The sequence below is a fragment of the Crocuta crocuta genome, unplaced genomic scaffold (genome assembly GCF_008692635.1).
Source record: "Crocuta crocuta isolate KB4526 unplaced genomic scaffold, BGI_CrCroc_1.0 scaffold25, whole genome shotgun sequence".
Classification (NCBI taxonomy): Eukaryota; Metazoa; Chordata; class Mammalia; order Carnivora; family Hyaenidae; genus Crocuta; species Crocuta crocuta.
The window spans coordinates 14,999,992-15,023,022 of record NW_027532015.1 but is presented as its reverse complement, the minus strand read 5'-3'; the positions used below and the strand labels follow the sequence as shown (position 1 = coordinate 15,023,022).

The 23,031-nt window shown below is 40.8% G+C and overlaps 1 protein-coding gene across 3 annotated transcripts in view; it reads left to right on the top strand.

The window, feature by feature from the left end:
- The window catches only part of PDE7B (phosphodiesterase 7B), a 326,628-nt gene extending 308,551 nt beyond the window's left edge, over window positions 1-18,077 (top strand). For all 3 annotated transcript variants that reach the window (XM_077776126.1, XM_077776125.1, XM_077776127.1), the window contains 5 exons: window positions 1,065-1,156; window positions 3,742-3,886; window positions 5,878-5,974; window positions 10,950-11,030; window positions 15,120-18,077. In XM_077776126.1, the coding sequence (XP_077632252.1) occupies window positions 1,065-1,156; window positions 3,742-3,886; window positions 5,878-5,974; window positions 10,950-11,030; window positions 15,120-15,349 (645 nt within the window). In that variant the 3' untranslated portion in view covers window positions 15,350-18,077. The remainder of the gene's footprint in view (window positions 1-1,064; window positions 1,157-3,741; window positions 3,887-5,877; window positions 5,975-10,949; window positions 11,031-15,119) is intronic.
- The last annotated feature ends 4,954 nt before the right edge of the window (window positions 18,078-23,031 follow it).

The following is a 23,031-nucleotide window of genomic DNA, read 5'->3' as shown; positions in this document are numbered from 1 at the left end:
CCTGGGGACTAAAGAGGTTCTATTCTATATTTACCTATTAGAATAAAGCACAATGGATTGTAAGAAATAGACATTATTGAAACAGCTAGCTAATGTGTACACAGCAGCATATGTAAGATAATAATAAAGTCAGAGGAGAGATGGAACATAGTAAAGGTTCCCATAAGGGAAGAAATATCAAATTAATTGAATAAGGAAGTAATTGTGGATTCAAACTCAGACCTAATAGGCTACATGTCAATATACTGGTTATTGATAGCAGTGATTCTCAAACTTGAGTTGACATAAAAATTACTTCCCACAAACCTACCAAATCAAAACTGAATTGACCCAGCCTTAGAAACCTGAGTATGTTACCAGCTTCCCAGGTGGTTCAGACACAGAAGGTTCTTATCAGTGTTAAGAAACAATGGTCAGGGGCACCTGGGTGGCTCAGTTGGTTAAGTGTCCAACTCTTGGTTTCAGCTCAGGTCATTATCTCACAGTTTGTGAGATCGAGCCCCACATCCAGCTCTGCGCTGACAGCACGGAGCTTGCCTTGGATTCTCTCTCTCTGTCCCTGTCCCTCCTCTGCTCTCTCTCTCTCTCTCAAAATAAATAAATAACTTTTTAAAAAGAAAGAAGTAATGGTCAGTGTAGTCAATCAGAGCAGAGGTTGTGGGACCTGCCTTTGTTCAGCTGAGTAGTATAATCTTGGATTATGTGTTATATATATCCACATGGGATCCATTGCTACCTATTTTTACCTGCTTCACTTTTTTCTTCTACATTGAGTGCTGCCTGACCTAGCTACCCGAAACGGGGGCATTGGCAAGGGAGAATGACACTAGAAATAGACTCTCATTCAGTCCTCCAATGGAGGGTCACAAGGGCCAGCCTTGTCACCATCCCACCATCATGATAGGCCTTGTGGTTGTTTTATTTCATGTTTCTTTTCTCGTCTGCCTCTTTGTCAGCAGGTATCAACTGGCTGAAGGGAAAATACTCAGTGAAACTGTGTTCAGTGTGAAAGATCAGAATCTGACTTCTCTCTCATTTATAGCTTTAATTTTCTTTCTTTCTAGAATATGTCTGTGCTGGAGAATCACCACTGGCGATCTACAATCGGCATGCTTCGAGAATCAAGGCTTCTTGCTCACTTGCCAAAGGAAATGACGTAAGTGGCGTAGAGATGAAACATACTGATGTCCACACGTTGGAGATAAGCTGCTTTCTCTAGGGCATGCTTGGGACTCCAGGGTTGATGGCAGGGAGCCAGCCGGCTGTGCTTCCTGCCTATGCTTGGTCGTTGGTCAGAGGAGACTCAGTGTCAGTTACAGCAGCCGAGAATCCACATCTCTCCCTGCGCTTTGAACGGGCCTTGGATAGTCTATGATTGACATCAGGAAAAAGGATAAAAAAACAGCTCTCAGCTTTCACACTCTTCAGTGTCAATGCTCTGCTTTGTCAAATTCCTGTCTTTTGTGTTAGCAAAATTGTCCTCCCATGAAGATCCAAATAATAAATATTTATCAAGAAAGAACGCAGGAAATCTCAAGCTAGATTTTAAGACTACTTCAATCAAGTTTGTTTTGTAACTGCCAATCTTAGCCAAAAGAGAAGTCGGAAATTCTTCCCTGAAATGTCTTTTGTTAAGTCACTGAATTGGCCCCAGCCATTGTTTTGGCCATTAATTTACCTCTGCCTGTTACATTTTAAACAGAAGGGGAAATACTAGTTTCCTGGTCCACTGTTTGTTAGCCCAGGTATTTAGGCCAAGCCCTACCAAATCCAAAGCCATTACCTCATTTTCCACATGGTCCCTAGTTAGCTGCTGTAACATCTTCCAAGGTCACTCCTAATTCTGATTTGTTAAATTAAATGCACAGGGCCCAAGATAGTTAAAAGAGTAGATAGATCCCTGTACCCTTCTTTCTGAAGAATTGCAAAGGGAGCATAACTTAAAGTCAAGTGCCAAGTGGCATCTCTATAGAGCAGGCAGTAGGCTCTAGGCTCCTGCTTATTCCTGGCCCTGTGATACTATCTGGTGCTGTTTCCTAGCACCCAGAGGAATGTGGAATTTGCAGGAAGAACTTCAGTTCTGATAGCTTTTTGCCTCCTGGAATGAAATAAAACCAATCCTCATGCATGGAATAAAATCCCGTTCTTTTTGCTAGAGCACGTGCAAAGATCAAAAGAATTAAATGCAAAAGAACTAAAAACTGGGGGTGCCTGGGTGGCACAGTCAGTTGAGTGTCTGACTCTTTATCTCAGCTCAGGTCATGGTCTCACAGTTCCTGAGTTTGAGCCATGCATCGGGCTTGGGATTCTGTCTCTCCTCTCTGCCCTTCTCCTGCTTGCGCTCTCTCTCTCGCGCGTGCGCGCTCTCGCTCTCGCTCTTGCTCTCTCTCTCTCTCAAAAATAAAATAAAATAAAATAAAATAAGAACTTAAAACTTAAATAAGCAATCAAGTTAGAAGGGGAAAAAAGGAGAAGGAGGTACATGGCAGGGACATCTAAAGAAAGAAAGAAGAGAAGAGAAAGAAGGAGAGAGGGCATCCAGGGAAGAACAAAACTGAAGGAAAACAGGAGGGAAGAACTCAGGACCAGACTTGTCTCTGTAATACATGCATTAACCCTGCTGCTTGCTCAGCTATACTCCTCTCCTGAGATACTCCTACTCATCCTATAGATCCCAAATAAAATACCATACTTGTTATGTCTTTATGGGATGCACTGTTAGAAATCACTTTTGTAGGAAAATAATTGTGATGCAAGAGTAAGAAAAGGGATGTGGTGGGAAGTGCAGTGGCCAGTACTTGCATACAGTTGCCTTTTCATTCACGTTCTCAACGTGGATGGTGATTACAGATATATACTTTATACCTATTCATTAAACTCTGTGTGCTCAATGCCCTCCACAAAGTAAAAGGATGTAAAGTAAGACCCATATGCCTAAAAACATGGGGAGCAGGGAAGTAAAGAATGGGTTCAAACTTAAGCAACCATCAACTGCTAAATGCAGAAAATGTTATATACAAACCTAAACATATTTAATTTTAAAGATTAATTTTTAAAACTGTTATGGATCTTGTCTTCCATTGATTACTTTCTGTCCATGAGGTAAAGCTCTAATTTGCTTATGTTTCCAAACTATCTTATTTTCCTTATATACCACTTATCAACTAATATATGGCTTGCCCATTGGTTTTTAATAGTGTCTTAATTACCTAGTATTTTTTTTTAAGTTCCAGTATCTTTCTCCAGTCTGTTTTGTTCAATCGATGGATCTTTCAATACCATATAGTATCAGTCACTATTATTATCTTCCTTATTATTACTAATTATTATGCCCTTTCTCCATGCAAATCTGATGTTTGAGCTGGTTTCAACTCTTTAAAAGTACAACCCAAACTCCTGTGATTCTGTCAGTCTTTTTGTATCCTACTTAAGGCATGCGTTTCTAGTTGGTTTGCAGTTTTTAGACCCGCAGTTACCGTGGCAACATGTAAACTATCACAACTTTGTTCACTGGCGGTTTCCATCACTCTCTACAGTTATTAGCATACTTCCTGTCCAGAGACAGAAGTGATGGTGGATGAGAGACTCGCCCCTGGGCTCGGAGGGACTGGGCTCTGAGTAACAAACAGAATCAAAGGCAGAAATGAGATTATAAACTACCTGATGGTGACAGAATCAATCACTTACCTCAAAAGTATTTGCTTTGTGTATGTGTTTTCTCTTTCCCTCTTGTGGATGCAGACAGGATATTGAACAGCAACTGGGCTCCTTGATCTTGGCAACAGACATCAACAGGCAGAATGAATTTTTGACCAGATTGAAAGCTCACCTCCATAATGAAGACTTAAGACTGGAGGATGTACACGACAGGCACTTTATGCTCCAGGTAAACAACAACAACAACAACAACAACGAAGACCATTATCCTTGCTGAGTAAAAGCACTTGGGGACGTGGTCGATAATGTTAGCACATGTGAGATGGAGTATCCCCCATGGTAGAAGTTAGAGCAGTGACCTACTTTATTAAAAGCTCTGAAACACATGAAATTGTTAAGTGGTTTCCAAGAAGCAAAATCTGGGCTTCCTGTCAGTAAGTTGATAATATCTCACTTTTCCTTATCTGGTAACTGCTGCCCCATGAAGTAGGAGGGGCTCTGCTTGCCCCTGATGGGCAATTGTATGTAGTAAGAATCTACCATATTTTGTGCCTTGATGTAAAATTGACCACTGTCACACCTGTGAGATTTAGAAACACTGTTACTGTAACAGAAAAATAATATTGTTAACAATGGCACGAACAAAAACTGAAAAACAAGTAGCCCTTCCTTCATGTAAAAACCTATTTAATCAAATCTTGCCTTACTTCCTGTTACTACCTAAACTCATATTCTCACAAGCATGTTTACCTAGTCTGACCATTTTTAGACACCAATAAATAAACTACGGTTGAAATAAACTATTGGTTGAAATAAAATTCAACCAATAATTGAATGAAACGAATCATATCAGGCCCAACACTTTATGTTTCATTCCACGCCAAGAGGCCATTTGTGGCAAAAGAGAGAGAGGACAAATGGATCTCAGAACTGGAAGTCGGACCTGGTGTCCAAACCAGAGCCATTTTCTTGATCTTCTATTTTCTCTTGCCTTCCTTCTTTCCTCTCGGCACAAAAGACTAGATGGACGGACCCTGGATTCATCTACATAGACCATCTTTGACCAGGGAAACTGAACCGCACATGGCAGACTGAAATGAACAGTATTTTTCGTTCCATGCTTTCGTGATGCCCCCTGCAGCAGTCCAAAGTGCTCCTTACTTCTCAGGAAATACCTCCCTCCCAGTTATAGAACTACATCCCCCCCCTTCTTTTTTTCCCAACTAGTCTTCTAGTCCCTGAGTCTCACAAAAGATCAACCAGGTATCTGGTTTTCCTGACTCCAGCCAAGTTGGGAGTCGCTGAAAGATGTGGGCTGAACATTTGCATTCCAAAGGGAAAGTTTGCTAATGCAAATGAATTGTAAATGAATTCCCCAAGGGCGGAACCTGGGGCAAGCTTCTGCCCTTTTCTTACTCTAATAGGTCCTGGTGTCCCTGTTAACCAGGAAATCAAGAAACAATCAAATGTGTAAATTAATAGGATTGGGGCTTTCCCAGATGCCAGCACTGCCAGTGACTCTGTGATGCCAGGGAATGGGCTCAAAACAAATAGGCACTGCTGGTGGGCAGGGCACGCTACCAGGAGCCCGTCTCAGTGGTTGGTGCGGAAGGGTGAGAATCTACTAGTCTGGGAATTCATGGTAACCCTCTTAGGGTCAGCATTATTGACAAGAGCTGGCCTCCCTGATCCAGTCCAGTGTGCGGTAAGCTTTGAATTAGCTTTGCAAACAACACACTCCAAGGTTTGATAGGACTTGGCTCCTTAGACGGCAGTGTTAGCTTGCTTAGACACAGACACGGGCATGGGAGTGCAAATAAATTGAAGCGATACCTGGAGTCTGTCAATGTGGCCACTGTGAGATTGAGGTCCAAATGATCTCACTTGAGCCTGGCAGGGGCCCCTGCGGCTTCGCAGCCCGCGAAGGGTGGGGCAGTAGAAGGAGCCAGGCCACGGCTTTCCTTGGCCTACCCACCCCAGGCCTCCTCCAGGAAGCTCCGTGTCCTTGGACGGTGGCTTTTCTCTCCTTCTCACAAGTGGGAATTCTGAATGAAGGTTTTGTGTGGCGGTAAATAAGTGCTGTTTCCTGAAGAGGTGTTCTGTAACCACGGGCTGGTACCTGAGGCACACTGGCCAGTTGGACTGCCCCTTGGGCTTTGGGCACGTTTGCTGCTGAAGGATCATCCTCTGACCATCTCTCCCTGCCCTGTCATTTCTCAGATCGCCTTGAAGTGTGCTGACATTTGCAATCCTTGTAGGATTTGGGAGATGAGCAAGCAGTGGAGTGAAAGGGTCTGTGAAGAATTCTACAGGCAAGGTTAGTAGTGATCTGACAGCTGAGTTTTCAGGGCCCCTCTTCCTTTTAAGCGTTTATCCTAATAAAACAGGAAATGGCTAATCTATCATGACATTTGTTCTTTCATCAACTCTTATTATCCTAACCTTTCTCTTCAACTCTCTTGCAAACCATCCAGACTTTTTTTGGAAATAATTTAAAAATAAATAACACTGTCTTACTATGAAAACAGGTAGTAAAGAGGTGTGATAAAAATGAGCAAAAGTGGGAGATAAATGTGTGTGTGTGTGTGTGTGTGTGTGTGTGTGTGTGTAATTTCTCAATAGCTTTCCTCTGTGGATATAAGAATGTAAGGAACAACTTGATTTTTACTCTGACCTTCATTTTAATGAGCTTAGCACAGCCCGCTAAATGCCATTTGGGGTCAATGTTTTCCACTCTCCACTCTGACAGAACAGGACTCAGGCTCCGTCTCTAGCCCTTCCCCTGGCTTTCTTAAAGTTAATAATGCAGTGGAGCACAGCTGACCAAGAATTGAGCTCATCTCAAACATATTCAGTGAGAGGAGAAATGGCCCCAAGTTAGGGTATAATTTTTGAGAGATTAACCTCATTCAGGAATAAAGCAGTGAATTAGCCAATGGGACCTTGACACTGGGTGGAATATCGGCCTTTAAACCCAGCCTTGTTTCTTCAGGCCTGGTTTCAGTGCTCAGGATGTTTGTTCAGGCACAAAAGTGCCCTGATGTTAGTGACAGGATCAGGTTTGAGAGGCTGAGAACAAATAGAGCCCGAAGTGTCCCACATACCAGCTCCGTGGGGAGGTCAAGTAGCAACAGTGAGCCTTTTGGAGAAGCTTCCATCAAAAGATGTGTCAGTGACATTGAGATGGTCCCAAAGACACAAGACAAAGCAAAACGGATTGGGTTCATGTGGGGCCAGAAGGCTCCACTCACCGTCTCTTTCGCTCAGAGAAAAAGCGCTTGTGAAGTGCCCACGACTCTGTGTAATTTCATTTCAGTTGAGTGTAAGTGGCTAGAAGTCAAAAGATCAGTTCTAGTTGCCTATGATATAAAATCTGCACTGAGAGAAAACAAAAGAAAAGATGATGAAATTGGAACAAGAGGTTTAGATTAGATAAGTATTTTCTTTACTCTGTGACATGGAACATATTGAAATAGCAACATGAGAGAAGGGCTAAGCTCTTCATGTTTGGAAATCAAACAATGGGACAGAAAAGAGATTCTGCTATGTCCCTTTGGGTTTCGACTCAGCCATGTGCCCCTGTTGGCACTGATGGCAGGTTAACCCTTTCATTTGCTTATCTTGCAACCTATTTGGATTATAAACAACTTGAGAAACGGGCCATGTCACTTGTGTAGAAAATAAGACACATGGAGTTGAAGTTACTAACTATGTGGAGTAAATGGGACCAAAGAAAGGTAATCCATAAGCTTTTACCAAAACCACGTGTTGTCCTAATAATATATGCACGTGCAGCATTGTAAGATGGAACAACCTAGAACATTTGTAACTCTGACCACAAAAGGTGAGCTACCAAGCACTTTGCTCCGGCATGTCTCCAGGCAGAGAAAGGAATACAAAAGGGTTATGTCAGGTCCTTTTTATTTAATAGCATTATAGTTGAGCAGAAGTTCTGTCTGTTTAGAAAGAGGAAGACCATACTCTCTGGTCATCTAAACTGCCTATCCTCTATAGTGAATTAATTTTTGTAATCCTATAACCATGATTCGCATCATTTTGATTAATCTGATTCCGGTTTTCAGTTTAGGATTTGGGTTTCCACAGACTGCTCATAGTCTTGGCCAAAGTATCTTCAGTGGTTCATGATGTTGAGCAAAGGAAAACCTTTAAAATCAAGGTTGAGGACATAGCAGAAAGGAAGATGAAATTCCATAAATTAAGAAAATAGCATTAAATTCTGAGAGCAGAGATTAGGATTCTGTACATCATTCGACCCCCTACTCTCAGTGTTTCAAGGAAGTAGAATCTTTATTCTTTGTAACTATCAAATGATACCTTCTCAATCCACCAAGATTTGCACAAGTTTTTATTGAACATCTGCTTCCAGCCTTGTCTAAACTTTAGCAAAACTGTTAATTTCCCTACGTGCAAGGCCCCATTGAGGTGGTCTGAGGATATAAAGAATTATAGTTAATGTTTAACAACCTCAAAATACTAGGCAGTAAATGTCCTGAAAGAGCAAAGTTATGCAATTTTCCCCTTTGTCTTCTCTACATTGATTAACAAAGAATCTGAAATACACAGTGCTTTATAAGTATATGTTGAATAAGTTAATGAATAAATTATCTAATTGATTGATCTCTAATGGTGGAGGTCACAGGAGAAGATCTAGTGCTGATGAAGGTAGAATCTGAACTGGGTACTGAAGGATGTGTAGTGCACTGTATTTTCCAACAGGATAGTCATGAAGCATGTGTGACTAGAAATTTTTACATTAATTAAATTTAATTAAATTAAAATTTTAGTTCTTAGTTTTACTGATCATATTGCAAAAAGCAACTATAGTGGGCAGTGCAGAGAACATTTCCATCATTACAGAAAGTCCCATGGGACATTGCTGGTCTACATAAGAAGGGGTTGAAATGGACAAAGGCCCTGAAAAGGGTACCTGCTTCATAGAGCAACTTGGATCCATGGAAAGTGAGAATGTGTAGATTTGTGGAGGCCCCTGTAAACCAGGCTCAAGGACAGAACATGACAATGAGAGGCATCTTAGGCAACATATTAAATGAAGTAGAAGAAATACTGAAGAAGGGAAACTAGCTAAGAACCAAAAACTAAAAATGAGCTATTAATAAGCCAGACTGGAGTCAGGCAAACTATAAGTATGGAAAAAAGATATTCCAAGAAAGGAATAAACAGGATTTGATGCCTCAATATGGAGGGAGAAGGCAAGGGAGAAATCAAAGATGATTCCTCCAAAGTGTCAAGCTTGACTGAAAAATCACAACAGAATTATGGAGGTAAGGAGTAGAACCCATTTTCATATTAGAACTCATTTTAATATTAAATGGCATCATTCCCTGTTCTCAGAAGACTATTATCATCTGGCTTTCCTGAATTCCTCAGGTTCAGCCAGAGAGATTTCCTCACAGCAGTCTTGAGAATAACCAGGCCCCAGGGGACCATGGGAGACATGTATACAATCTTAGAGCAATGACAGATGTGTGGCATCTCTTAAGTTCTAGCTCAGCGGTTATGTGCAGGCACATTGGAGCCAGACTTCGTAGGTTGAAATCCAGGTTCCCTGCTTTACTAGCAATATGACTTGAGTGAAAATCCCTAACTTCCTCTCATCTTAATTTCTTCATCTGTAAAGTGTGTATTATAATGAAGTTGTTATGAGGATTAAATTAACATATGTAGAATGCTCAGCATAGTGCCTGGCACATAGGAAGCATGATATAAAAGTTACATTTATATCTCCTGTAGTTTAGAGGTATATGTTCACAACTGTGAACTCAGCTAACGTTTCTGAGGGCTAGCTTCTCTACTGATTAACCAGACTGTTTTCCCAATGCAAAACTTACCCATAATTGTTCTTCCCATGCAGGACTGATAAAGTATTCTGATAAAGCTTTACATGGTACATTTTTCCTTTGGTCTTCTAGCTGACAAAGGCATTAAAAATAAATATTTGTCCGATTTTTATACTTTTTAAAAAACTTAGTTACATTAGGTGAAACTAAGTCAGAATAAAAGTTAAGAAACTTTTAAGAAGTAAAACAGATGAACATAGGGGGAGGAAAAAGAAAATAAGATGAAAACAGAGAGGGAAGCAAACCATAAGAGACTCTTAAATATAGAGAACAAACTGAGGGTTGCTGGAGGAGAGGGGTGGTTGGGGGATGGGCTAACTGGGTGATGGGCATTAAGGAGGGCACTTTTTGGGATGAGCACTAGTGTTATATATAAGTGATGAATAACTAAAATCTTCTCCTGGGGCACTTCAGTGGCTCAGTAAGTTAAGCATCTGACTTCAGCTCAGGTCATGATCTCACGTTTCCTGGGCTTTGGAACCTACTTCATTCTGTGTCCCCCCCCCCGCCCCTCCCCTGCTCATACGCTGTCTCTCTCTCTCGTTCTCTCTCTCCCTCTCTCTTTCTCTCTCAAAAACAAACATTAAAAATTTTTTTTTAAATAAATAAAAATAAAATCTACTCTTGAAACCGACACTACCTTATGTTTTAACTGACGTGAACTTAAATTTTAAAAAATCTTTATTTCTGATTAACTTCGTAGCTACAAACTAGGGTGTTCCTCAGTTGAGATTCTCTAGTCCCTCTCCTCTGTTTCCTATCTACTTACTATTCCTGATTGTTCAGAGGAAATCAGACTAAGGTCAGGCAGAGTGAAAGGCACGGGTAGCATAAAATCTGTTCTCTTAACCTGTAACTTAAAAGCCAGAATTTCCATTTCATGCAGGAAATTGCTCATTACTTGTATATTTGTTTTTATATATCTTGGTCAAAGTTTATTCTAGTCCCAGAGCATACCTATTTACAATGAACCTATTGTAAATGGTCATTGACTCTCTGACATTTTAACTTTTTATGGAAACTATGAGAGCAAGGCAGAGCAAGTGGGTGCTGGGGGCTCCTAGTGAGAACAAAGCAGTGAATGGTAATTCTCAGAATAACTTCTTCCAACCCGATGGTTAAAACTAGCAACATTCAGGGGCGTCTGGGTGGCTCAATCAGTTAAGATCAGCTCAGGTCATGATCTCACCATTCTTGGGTTCAAGCCCCGTTTCGGGCTCTGTGCTGACAGCTCAGAGCCTGGAGTCTGCTTCGGATTCTGTGTTTCCCTCTCTCTCTGGCCCTCCCCTGCTCATGTTGTCTCTCTCTCTCTTTCTCTCTCTCTCAGTCTCTCAGAAATTTTTTAAAAAAAACTAGCAACATTCATTTTTTACAAATTCTAGATTACCAATATTTCTTCTTATTTCTTCTTAGGTGACCTTGAGCAGAAATTTGAACTGGAAATCAGTCCACTATGTAATCAACAGAAAGATTCCATTCCTAGTATACAAATTGGTGAGTTGAATTCAGTTTTAATTTTAATACTTTTGGCACCTCTTCCACGTCACAAAGAAAAGAAGAGCTATACCCAGCTTTTGAAAGATCCAAACTAGAGGTTTAATGAATGGCTGAATCCAAGTAAACACTCTAATCATGACTAATCTAGGTAATTATAATTACCAACTGGAAAATTATGAAAAATCACGTAACGGCTTTGTTATAGACCCTTAACTAGCCTGTATTAGCTTTGCAGTTCAAAAATCAAATCAAAACCAAATAGAGTAGCAGGAAACTAACAAACATCATCTATTAACTGCTGAAGAACAGGTTAGTTCATACTCTCTTTGAAACTTGAAGAGCAGAAAGTAGGCAGAATCAGCCTTTAGGACCCTTTCAATCTGGCTCACCACCCTTCATCCCCAGTGCAATCCCAAGGGCCCGTGCTCTGCAAGCTATGCCATCCCTTGTGGCTCGGGGGCCCACACTTCTGGGCTCCCCCACTTCCAACACTTATTTTCAGCCTTATTCTCAAGTGTCAATTGCAGTATACTGTTAAATTGTGATGCTAATGCATCTAAAATAATTATTGCTTTAAGTTATGCATCAGATCATTAAACAAATCGACCTGTGGAAATTTTAGGCACACAGGAAATATTTTTGATCCAGTAAGAATTTCTATCAGTTCTTAAACCAGTCTACCAATTCCATCTACATTCAAAGCAAATCTTTTTCTTGCAGTTCTTTCCAATTGAAACCAAACTCAGAACTTTAACTTTTACCCATAAACTATAGCCATGACATGTACGAGTCCTTGTTTTTCACCAGTTCCCCCAGACCTCAGAGAGATTAATATTCACAGTGCTGCAGACCTCTGTAAGGCTTAAGGCTTATATCCTCTACTTAGGAGGGAATGGGGCATCAGAAAAAATAAGCTGAAAATTAAGAAAACCAGAGCAAGTTAGTCAAGTAATGATATGCTTATAATCACTAAGGGTCAAATCTAATCCACAGAAAGAGTCATAAAGTCATCCTCAGGAAATAGAAACAAAATTAATTTGGTTACAGAGATTTGAATGACATATGCAAATATTAAAATAGATATGTTGAAATTTGGGGATTATCGGTGATCTATCCCTTTTTCCAAATTGCCCTTAGTATTGTTATGTTGTTTTTACAATTATATTGATTCTTCCACCCTCCTAAAAAAACAAACAAACAAACAAACAAACAAGGAAAGGGTGGGAGTGTTAGAAAAAACAAAACCCAGGAAGAATCCAGGGTGATAACATAGCTACAGAATTGCTGGGGCAGTGGGGGGAGGGGAATCAGCCTCCCCTCCACTTCCTTTATTATGGAGGTTCTTCAGATGTGATCGGAAAGGACTAGACTTTGTCCAAAATCCTAACCCTGCGGCCACATTTGCTAAGCTCTGGCTAGAAAGAAATTTGCCAGGCTCCTGCTAAAGACGTTTTGTGAAAACTATTTGCATTGTTAAGCACGCAACCTGGATTCGCAAGACAGACCTGATTTTAGAGATTCTACCCTGTTGTTGTCATGAGAACACACTTATTTTGTCAGATCCTATGTCCTGGTTTTCAGCACAGGAAAATGTGGTTACCATAGATACCTGTTTTTAAAATGGGGTGGGGATTGGCTGAATAGGAAAATCTCATGGATGTTACATTAGCACACCAATAATGAGAAAGAGAAGGTAATTATAAAACCACCATCCTACATAAATCTTTCTCTGTCTCCGTTCCACACCTCCCAGCTCTGTAGGGTCAGTGTTGGCAGGCATGGTGTGTGTGGGGGGAAGGGAGGGCATATGAGGCTACACTGGAAAAAATCCAAATAGATAGACAGAGTCTAATGGGAGCTCTAGGCTTCAGCCTCCCAGACAAGGATTTTGCCAGCAGGTCTTAAGTAATGCAGCTCTTTCCTCTGCCCTGATTCCCCTGGGACTAAAACTGTCCCCACCATAGTGAGAATTTTACCTGTCTCAATCCACAGTGAGAATTTCCTAAGTGCCATCTCAGCGTTAGATCTGATTTTCTGTTTAAGTAATTCATATTAACCCAAGAGGAAGTGGGATTTAAAATCTCTTTCCCTCTCTCCATCGAATTCTGCATTTTAAAAAGAAGATAGTAAATCAAATGAACCTCTGATTGGTGAAATCTATAGAAGAAGGAAGAGAAAGAGGCTTGCCTTCCATCCCTATTTACTCTGAGGCCATCATTTCTCACTTCCCCCAGTTCCGACCCTCCAGGAGGACAAAATCCAGGCCAAGTCAGTCCATCGCTTACATAGAAGAGAGAGGTGGGCACAATGCACTGGGAACTGTTGGAACAGGTTCCCAAATCTAATCATGCAGAAGCCATCTTTCATTTGAAGAACTGCCTCTGGTGTCTATTCAAGCTTCAGAATGGCTTTCCTATCTGCTATAAGAGGTCTTTAAACTGGACATGTAGAGGGGCGCCTGGATGGCTCAGTCAGTTAAGCGTCCGACTTCGGCTCAGGTCATGATCTCACGGTTTGTGGGCTCAAGCCCCGCGTCGGGCTCTGTGCTGACAGCTAGCCTGGAGCCTGCTTCAGATTCTGTCTCCCTCTCTCTCTGACCCTCCCCTGCTCACGCTCTCTCTCTCTCTCTTTCTCTCTCAGAAAAAAAAAAGTTAAAAAGTTAAAAAAAAATAAAATAAACTGGACATGTAGAAATCCAGAGGTATAACTGCAAAGTAACTTCAGGAAGAAAATGAGTCAGTGTTCAAGTACCAGATTTTTAAATATTGGATTTGTAGCTCTTTTATGTTAAGGTACATTTTATAAATATTTACACTTTAAACCTTAGAATAGCATAATTTTGTGAACTATCTTTAATATCTAATATCTAATCTCACTTAAGGTAGAAGACATTTGAAATTAAATATAGAGGTTGTGAAGAAAACGAAGACAATTTAGGAATAGGAAATAAGAGAACTTAAGAAGGAAATCCTTACTTGCTGACTCACTGTATACCTTATCAAACTACAGAAGTCACTGGCTTAAACTTCCTCCACGGGTTTGGATTATCTAACATGATATCATAATATTTAAATCATGTTTAAGATGAGATAATGGAGAAAATGTAAAACAACAATTTTGCGTTGCTGCATCCATTCTCCATCTCTATAGCATCCGCAAACGCCAAGTATCTGCTTTTTGTTCAATAAAAAGATAATCAAATCAAGCCTTTATAATTCACACCCTTGTAAACATACACGGTCGGTTGTTGGGAAATCTGTTATGCTGGAAAACACTTGCTTTTTCTCCCCACACCTGTATATGTCCTCAATATGTCCAAGTTTGTGATGATTCCAACAATTCCAGCCTAGACTGAAAGTCCTTCTCTGCTTTAATAAATCTTGTTTAATATGGAAAGCACATTAACATTGAAACATGATTAGAAAGCAACAAGTCTAAACTAATTAAGAGAAGAGACATAGCTAATATCAACAATCTTATCTGGTCATTAAAGTAGGGATGTTATGCAGGTATTAAAGATGAATGAACTTTTATTTACCTACATTTAGTGGTTAATATGATTGATAGTAAGAAAAACTATAAATCAATATTCTTGAAAACATATCCTACAGGGTAAACATGAATTCTTCAAATGGTCAAAGTCAATGCTGTGCTAGCATTTGCCCTTTCCTCCCCTTCCCCACCCCCCTCTTTAGCTCCAACACAGACCTTTTCCTACTTTTCTGTTTATGTGTCTTTCTCCCTCAGCAAATAACAATAGCCACTATTTATTGAGGGTTTACTGTGCTCCAGGAACTTTCTAAGCCTTTCACCTATGTTATTTCATTGTCATAACAGCCCGGTGGGTTTGGTACTCTTCCTAGCTCCTTCTTACAAATGAGGAAACTGAGGCTCAGGGGGTTAAGAAACAAGCCCAAGGTGACATATCTGGTGCTCCTAACCTGAGGGTAGGGGTCGCCTCATCTTTTGTCTTCGCCTTCACTTCTCTGGGTCACAGACAGAGTGGGGTCCCCATTGTGTTTGGGCCGGAAGAAGATGTGGGTTTTACCGCCTTTATGGAGCTGAGCTTGGCCTTGCCTGTTCTAGGTTTCATGACCTACATTGTGGAGCCACTTTTCCGGGAATGGGCCCGCTTCACTGGAAACAGCACCCTGTCGGAGAACATGCTAAGCCACCTCTCACACAACAAAGCCCAGTGGAAGAGCCTCTTGCCCACACAGCACAGGAGCAGCAGTGGCGGCAGTGGCGGCCCGGACCATGCCGGCCAAGGGACTGAGAACGAGGAGCAGACTGTGTCCAAAGGCGACGCCCCGTAGCCCCAGCCGGCCTGCCCCTGCTCTGCACACGGAGAAGGAGAACCTCCCTGAGCAGAGGCCTCCTGACAGGGTGAAAGCTCGGAGGGGGTTCCTGCCAATCAGCCCAGCCACCTTGTGGCTTGCGTCCTGGGGCTCTTTGGAACGCTACCCCCTCTACTTACCTGCCTCCTCTCCTCTTTCCGAGTGTACAGAAGCCATCCGTCATCTCAGCACTAGCTGCCGAAATAAAGCAACTCCATTTAGGAACGTGGGAGCTGATTCTAGGGGCAGGCTTGCCCCTCCCGGAGAAGACTGGGGAGCAAGAAAGAGGTGCTTCTGCCGTGTTCCCCTCGGGCCCTGGGTCCCACTGTGACAGGCGACCGTCGCTAAGGCCGGAGCATTTTAGCGTTAGCCATCTGACTGCTGATTTGCGTGACAAACACACCAGCATATTTGGAACTCCAAGGAGATGGGTCTGGGTGCGAGAGCACAAACCAGAGCGTGAGAGAAAGTACCTTCTATTTTAATAATAATTCTTATTATAAAAATAATAATAAATCTTTTTAACTTTTCTATTTGATGCACTAGACCATGGATCTAAAACTTTGGACTAAAAGATTACTCAATGTACCCAAACTCGAACAGGGGGTTCATTGTTTTTTGTTACTGACTTTATGCCACTTTGGGTCAGAGAATCGGCATCTCCTCAGTGTAAGAAATCACGTTTCCCATCCCGTCCGAGGGGAAGGTGCTGGACAGTTCATTCCTTTGCACCGTTAGCCAATCTTTTATCAATAACTCAGATTCAGTGGCATGTTTATATGCACACATGTACATTTTCTGTAAATACCAAGCGCTACTGATTCCCATGCCAAAATACATGAGTATTATGGGATTGCTACCTGTATAAACAATGGCACTGTGAACAGAATACTGTTGGTTTTAATACGAGAGAATGCGTTTGTAAATAGGATATAGAGTTTATTAATATACGATTGTTTGAAGAAAAAGGCCTTAACTTTAAACATCTTTCATCTTCTGAAAGCTGCCCAACTAAAATCCTCACAGATATCCCTCCGAACTGCCTTCCCATGTCCATCTTTCTGCTTTCCAGCTAAGGTCACAAACCAAAACTGAATAAAGTCTTTGAGGAAATGTTTTGGAAACTTCACATGCATTCCGCTTGAGACCATAGTGTTTAATCTGTGGCACCAAGCATCGTTTCCTCAGATTAATGAGACGTTTCAACAAGCCTGAAGTCACTTTTCAACACAGCGATGTTGCACACCCTGTTTTAACAAGCCAGCTGATTAGCGTGCATTTATATGACTCTGGTCTTGGACCATGGCGGTGTGTCAGCCTCGCAGGAGACATGGCAGGTCTCGCAAACCTTCTATGACCCTGTCACCTAACCATCAGGGAATTTCCTGCTCTCCCACCACACTCTTGTCTGTTATGGCTACAGTACCAAAGCCCTGTTTTCGGTTTATGGTTGGCGTGCATTTTTTTGATGTTCATAGTAACTGGATTTTTCTTTTTCCTTAATTTCATGTGAACAACTACCCAACTGTTTAGCTGGAGTTAACATTATTTAAGTAAAGAAACTATGTCAGTTTTCTGACCGAATGTATCTTTCTGGCAGGTCATTGTGGTTAACTACGGTTCTAGCAAACACAGTCACCTTGGCATTTTGTTGGCATTTTTTTCTCCAGATACTTGGGGGCAGAAAGTCAGTCTGTTACAAAATCTTCCTCTAGTGGCTAAACTCTGTGCATTCAACCTTTTCCTTAAAAGTTCGAGCATCACTGATGTTAGATGAAAATCGGCATGTCCTTTTCCTCTTACCTTAAATACTGTTGAAGTAGGAGCATTATGATCATTTCTGCCACCATCAAGCTGTTTGGCAAGCTGACAAAATGACAGCTCTCATTTCCTACCTGAAAGTATGTGGGGGTTTTTTCCTCCTAACATACAAATGAAATGTTAGAAACTTGACTGGTTTGTAATACGTTTCTGCAGAGAGACTGAGGTTTGCAGAGTTAAAGTTTAAGGGAAATTTTGGAGAATTGGTTATATTTTCATTAAAGTAGGAGAGATTGTCAGATGGTACTAACGAAAGTGTGAAAACCTCATGAAATGGGTGGATGATAAGTTGAAATTGTTGATATGGGTAAGAGAGAAGTTGTGAAATCTTAACACTAACTTTTTTTTTCTGTAATAACTACGAACTGACACATGATTCTTTATTGCTTTAATCCTCTGAAGCTCTCAGCTTAGTGAGGCCCCAAAAGAGAAAATGTTGAATGTATTCCTGCTTCCAAATCTCTCTTACTTTGGTTTGATGATGCGGAGAGGGCTTTTGAGTGGTCTGTGTTTAATGTTCAGGCGATCAAGTGAAGGAAGGCAATTGTCGAGAATGATAACAGTAAAGAAAGAAGACACTATTTTGGCTACTAGGGCCTGTATTGTGGGTTTAGGAAATGGGCTTGTGTAAATTATATTTATATTGTAACTTAAATAAGATTGGAGGCATTTTTAGTAGTTTCAAGTTTATAAGACAAAAGTGTCTATGTTACAATTAGGTCCTGAAGAAGAGCTCACAGAAAAAAACTACCAAATATCCAACAGTTACATCTATGAAGCAGCTACTAGTACAATAAAATTTTGAAGTAAACTGAGACATTATGCATAAAACTAGATGCATTTTTGTCCTCCTTCCAACCATCTGGAGTTTTCTTGTGTTCCTCATATGTTGGCAAAAAAAAAAAAAAAAAAAAGAAGAAGAAGAAGAAGAAAGAAAAAAGAAAGAGAATGTGAAAACTTTTTTTCTTGCCTACTAGTGGCTCTCTTTCAATAGAAGGAGTTCAATTACTAGTTAAGATACAACTGTTGGATCGTCCATGGATTTTATCTTTATGTTCTTCTTCTGGTCCATGGACCATCAGTAGTTGACTTACCAAGTTTAACTCTGTCATTACTTGAGAAGAAAGGAATCAAAGGGCTATTTTAGTAAGCAAAATAGAGTTAAGCTCAAATTAAGAAAGAGAGAATATATATCACTGCCAGGCCTGATTGTCAAAGCCTGCTTCTCCTTTAACAGCATTCGTGAATAGTCAGAACCCTGTCCATGAAGCCCTGACCTACCCATAACTCCCTCTAGGCTGAGTAAAAATCCTGCTCTGTTTCTACTCGCTTAAAGCTTCCCGCCAAGGCATTTGGAGTGTGTCCTGCAGCACTGTCTTCAGATAGTACTTCCTACAGAACACAGATTTGTTTTGTAATTTTCTCACGTTAAATCAGATCTGCTCACTGATTTGAATTTGGTTATGAGCTTGTGTCTCACTGTATTTCTAATGCTTTGTTCTTTTAAGCAAACCCTAAAAATTGTGTTGTTTTGTGTGCACATGTGAGATTTGGGGAAAAAAAAACACCTTGTGAGTTTTGCCCAAAATGTGGCCTAAATATCCGTTGGCATGTCTCGATGAATAATTAAAAATAAAGATAATTTCTTAAAAACATCAACGTATGAAAATATGCTGATTCTCACCAGCTAGCATGTTACCACCCAACCAATCAGATTCAACAGGAAAGGTCCACTGCTCAAGAGAGGAAACTTTCAAGGGGAAACACAGATACAGACATGGTCTCCATGTGACTCACTCTGCTGGGGCTGCGGAAGTAGCCATGTCCATGAAGGTATCACTTGGCAGTTAGTCCCAAGTTAGGGCAAGAGGGTTCTCTTTCTATCGCCATTCAGTTCTACACTTCCCCTGACTCCTGATATCTTTCTGTTTCATATTTGTCAAACTCATATATGAGGGAGAATGAGGTACACTGGTTTAGATTATAAAGACATAGCAGACTTAATTCAGTAATTACTTGTGAAAAATATGGTCTCGCATTTCAGGACTGGAAGCCATCAAGAACAATAGAACAGTTCAGGCAGGACGACTGAGTACCCTAAACCCATCTGGAAACAGAAGAGAAAGAAAACAAAAAACACCACCCTTATTTTCCAAAATCAACCTTGTATGTACCTACATACTCTCCTTAAGTCCCCTTTATTAAGATTGGATTCTGAATCTCACTGATTCCTTAATGCTTCCCTATGTCCGAATACAAAGCCACTTTTTCACTTGTGGATATTCTCTATCGTAAAATCAGAAATCAAAATTGAGACCTCAGTGGTTTTCCAAGTAAAAGTCAGATGTGATTTTCAAATGTACCCAGGGAACCTCGCTGAAACATTGTGAAATAAGCCAAGCCCCTGTGAGCAATTGTAATTTCAATTTGGCAGATATGGATTATCTACTGTGTGCCAGAGGTTGCACTAGATACTTNTGGAGGAGACTGGATTGCCAGTGACTGCTTACAGAATCTGCAAGAACATCTGTGGGGACTCAACCACAGCTAAAGCTCTCTCCTGGTGCACAGCATAACAGAACGCAGATAATCTTTGGACACCGTAGAGGCCAAGGGCAAGCTGTCCCAAAATGTGCCCTTCGGCATATTGATTGTTTTAAATAAAAGTCACTTCAGTGACAGTCTGTGTAAGAAGGACACTCAAATCCTCCTCTGCCAGAAATAAATCCCCCATGTGAGAGACACCCTCCCCGTACCAAGAGGTAGAAACATCCTTGTCACCAGAGATAAGAAATTTAGAGCCAAGAAGGCTGTATAAACAACCATTTTTACTCTTTACTAATTTGCCACCCCAGCCCAAATTCTGTTTAGTGTTCTTTACTAATTGAAGCTGCCGAAGTTAGGTTTTCTTCATCCCGTCAATTCCTCACAGATTTATTGTCTCTGTGTCTAAAGAGTATAAAACTGCCTGCCTTGGTCATTTCTTGAGGTCTCCATTTCGTTACTGGGCCTCCATGTGCACATAGTAAAGCTTTGGGTTTTTCTCCTGTTAGTCTGTCCCCTGTAAATTTAATTCTTAGTTCAGCTAGAAGAACCTTGGACTGAGGAAAATCTCTTCCTTTCCTTCAAGACAAAAGGGGGTCCCAACCTTGATTCTGCCACTTATTCACTCTGTGACTTCAGGAAGGTTACTGAACCTCTATAAAATTATTTCCAGACAGTAATACCTTTTATAGTTTTGTGACGATTAGAAGAGACCGCATACAAAAAACACCAAGCACTCCATCTGGTACGTGGTAGGCTGTCCAAGAGATGCAAGTTCTCTCCTCATCAATGACGAGAAGCTTGGCAAATAGCCACTCACACATGGGTAAGAATGTATGGTGGGAAAATACAGTAAAGAAATGCTGGTGGTTTCATGTTAGGAACTCAAACTCATTTTTAAACTCATTTTTACTTTTTTTTTTTTTTAAACAGATTGGTTAACTTACGTGCTTATTTATTTGCAAGGTTGGGTAAAAAGATTATCCCTTCAATCCATTGCTCAAATGAAAGCTCTGGGTCAGGCACAGACTACCTTTGCTTAACCTTCTACACTCTAGAGGGGAAGATACTGTATCTTTTGTTTGCTGTTCTGTGAGAAATTTCTGTGAAGGAAAGAGCTCCTAAAACCAAAGTCAGAATTGTTTGTCTCTCATGTATCTATACCACCAAAGTGCTAATTCTGGCTGGTGATGGCTCTGGTCCTCTGCCAGGCCCTGAAAAGTTTGTTGACTCCACAGGCTTTCCTGAGCACACACGAGTGGGTGCCTCTCAGATGCACACAACTCACATTTCCGGACATGTTCTCAGCCAATGCTCATGGTCCATCCTAGAGCAGGACAGAAAACAGAGGCACTTCACAAGAAATATCCTGTCAGAGAAAGCAGAAGACTTAGTCCTGCCTCCATGAGCATTTAATGGACATTTGAGTCACGGCTAACCAAGAACTTTTAGCTACAAAACAGCCCATAGTGGGATATTTTTTTTCAGTTAAGGCAGAAAGATTATTAGGAAATGTTTAAGTTTTAGCTGATACGGTCTGAAGATCCATTATTGCCTTCTTTTAGTCATCTAAGCAACAGTGTATTTTTGATTTAATTGCCTGAAATGTTTTAAATTCTAGTATTGCAAGATTTAATCTTCAGTAGTTCCCCCACACACACACCTTTTAAAGAAGCTATGCAGTAGAGTTTTAAAAGTATGGGCTTTGGGGTCAGACTGACCAGAATGCACATCCCTCATGATCACTTGCTGCCTAACACTGGACAGATAATTTAATCTCTCTGAGCCACCATTTCCTCACATGTGAAATGAGTAACACCTACCTTCCTGTTGGTTATGACATCGACATTAAAAAACATACATAAAATATATAGCTTGGTTTCTAATAGAGGGTCTTCAATAAATGTTAAACTACATCATTTATTTATTTATTTATTTATTTATTTTACATTTATTTATTTTTTGAGAGACAGAGAGAGACAAAGCATGAACAGGGGCAGGGCAGAGAGAGAGGGAGACCCAGAATCCGAAGCAGGCTCCAGGCTCTGAGCTGTCAGCACAGAGCCCAACACAGGGCTCGAACCCAGGAACTGTGAGATCATGACCTGAGCCTAAGTCAGATGCTCAACCAAGTGAGCCACCCAGGCGCCCCAAGCTACATCATTTAAAACAAACCTACGGAGTGAGAGTTGGGATGTATCTTTTGCTTACTCTAGGTTGTACATTCTTTGTGCAAAAAAGAAAACACAAGAACCATTAATAGACACTGGGGCATGATTATATCTGTAAGTGAGCAGCTTGACCATAAAATAACCCTTATAAAATATGGAGAAAATATTATAAAAATGTTTCTATAAGACAGTGTTCTTGGGCACTAAGGATTCACTGATAAGGCCAAGGAATATAAAGAACTATCTTTTCTGATTATAAAGTAAATACTCTTCAGCCCAGCCAGAGAGGACCATCTGTTTAATCTAAGCTGTTCATAGAATTGATGATACCACAATCCTGGCTGGAGAAAAGGTTTAGTTAGTAAACAAAATATGATAGCTTGTCAAATTTTCATGAATCCCACTCATAACCTATAAATCCTATCTATAGAAATTTCCAGTGGTTTGTCCCTTTGCAATTTCCTTGGATCCTTCTGGTGATGGGCAGCAGAAGCAGACAAGTCAGTTATGGTCTCTGTAAATAGGTGCCCTTAAAATAGATCCTGTTCCTTTAAACTAACATTTTCACAATTGCTTAAAAATGTGTGTGCCAACGGCAAAGGAAATAATCAATAAAACTAATAGGCAACCGACAGAATGGGAAAAGATAGTTGCAAATGACATATCAGATAAAGGGCTAGTATCCAAAATCTATAAGGAACTCACCAAACTCCACACCCAAAAAACAAATAATCCAGTGAAAAAATGAGCAGAAGACATGAACAGACACTTCTCCAAAGAGGACATTCAGATGGCCAACAGACACATGAAACGATGCTTCAGCGTCCCTCATCATCTCGGAAATGCAGATCAAAACCACACTGAGATACCACCTCACACTGGTCAGAGTGGCTAAAATGAACAAATCAGGAGACTATAGATGCTGGCGAAGATGTGGAGAAACGGGCACCCTCCTACACTGTTGGTGGGAATGTAAACTGGTGCAGCCCTTCTGGGAAAGTGTGGAGGTTCCTCAAAAAATTAACAATAGAACTCCCCTGTGACCCAGCAATAGCACTGTTAGGAATTTACCCAAGAGATACAGGAGTGCTGATGCATAGGGGCACATGCACCCCAATGTTCATA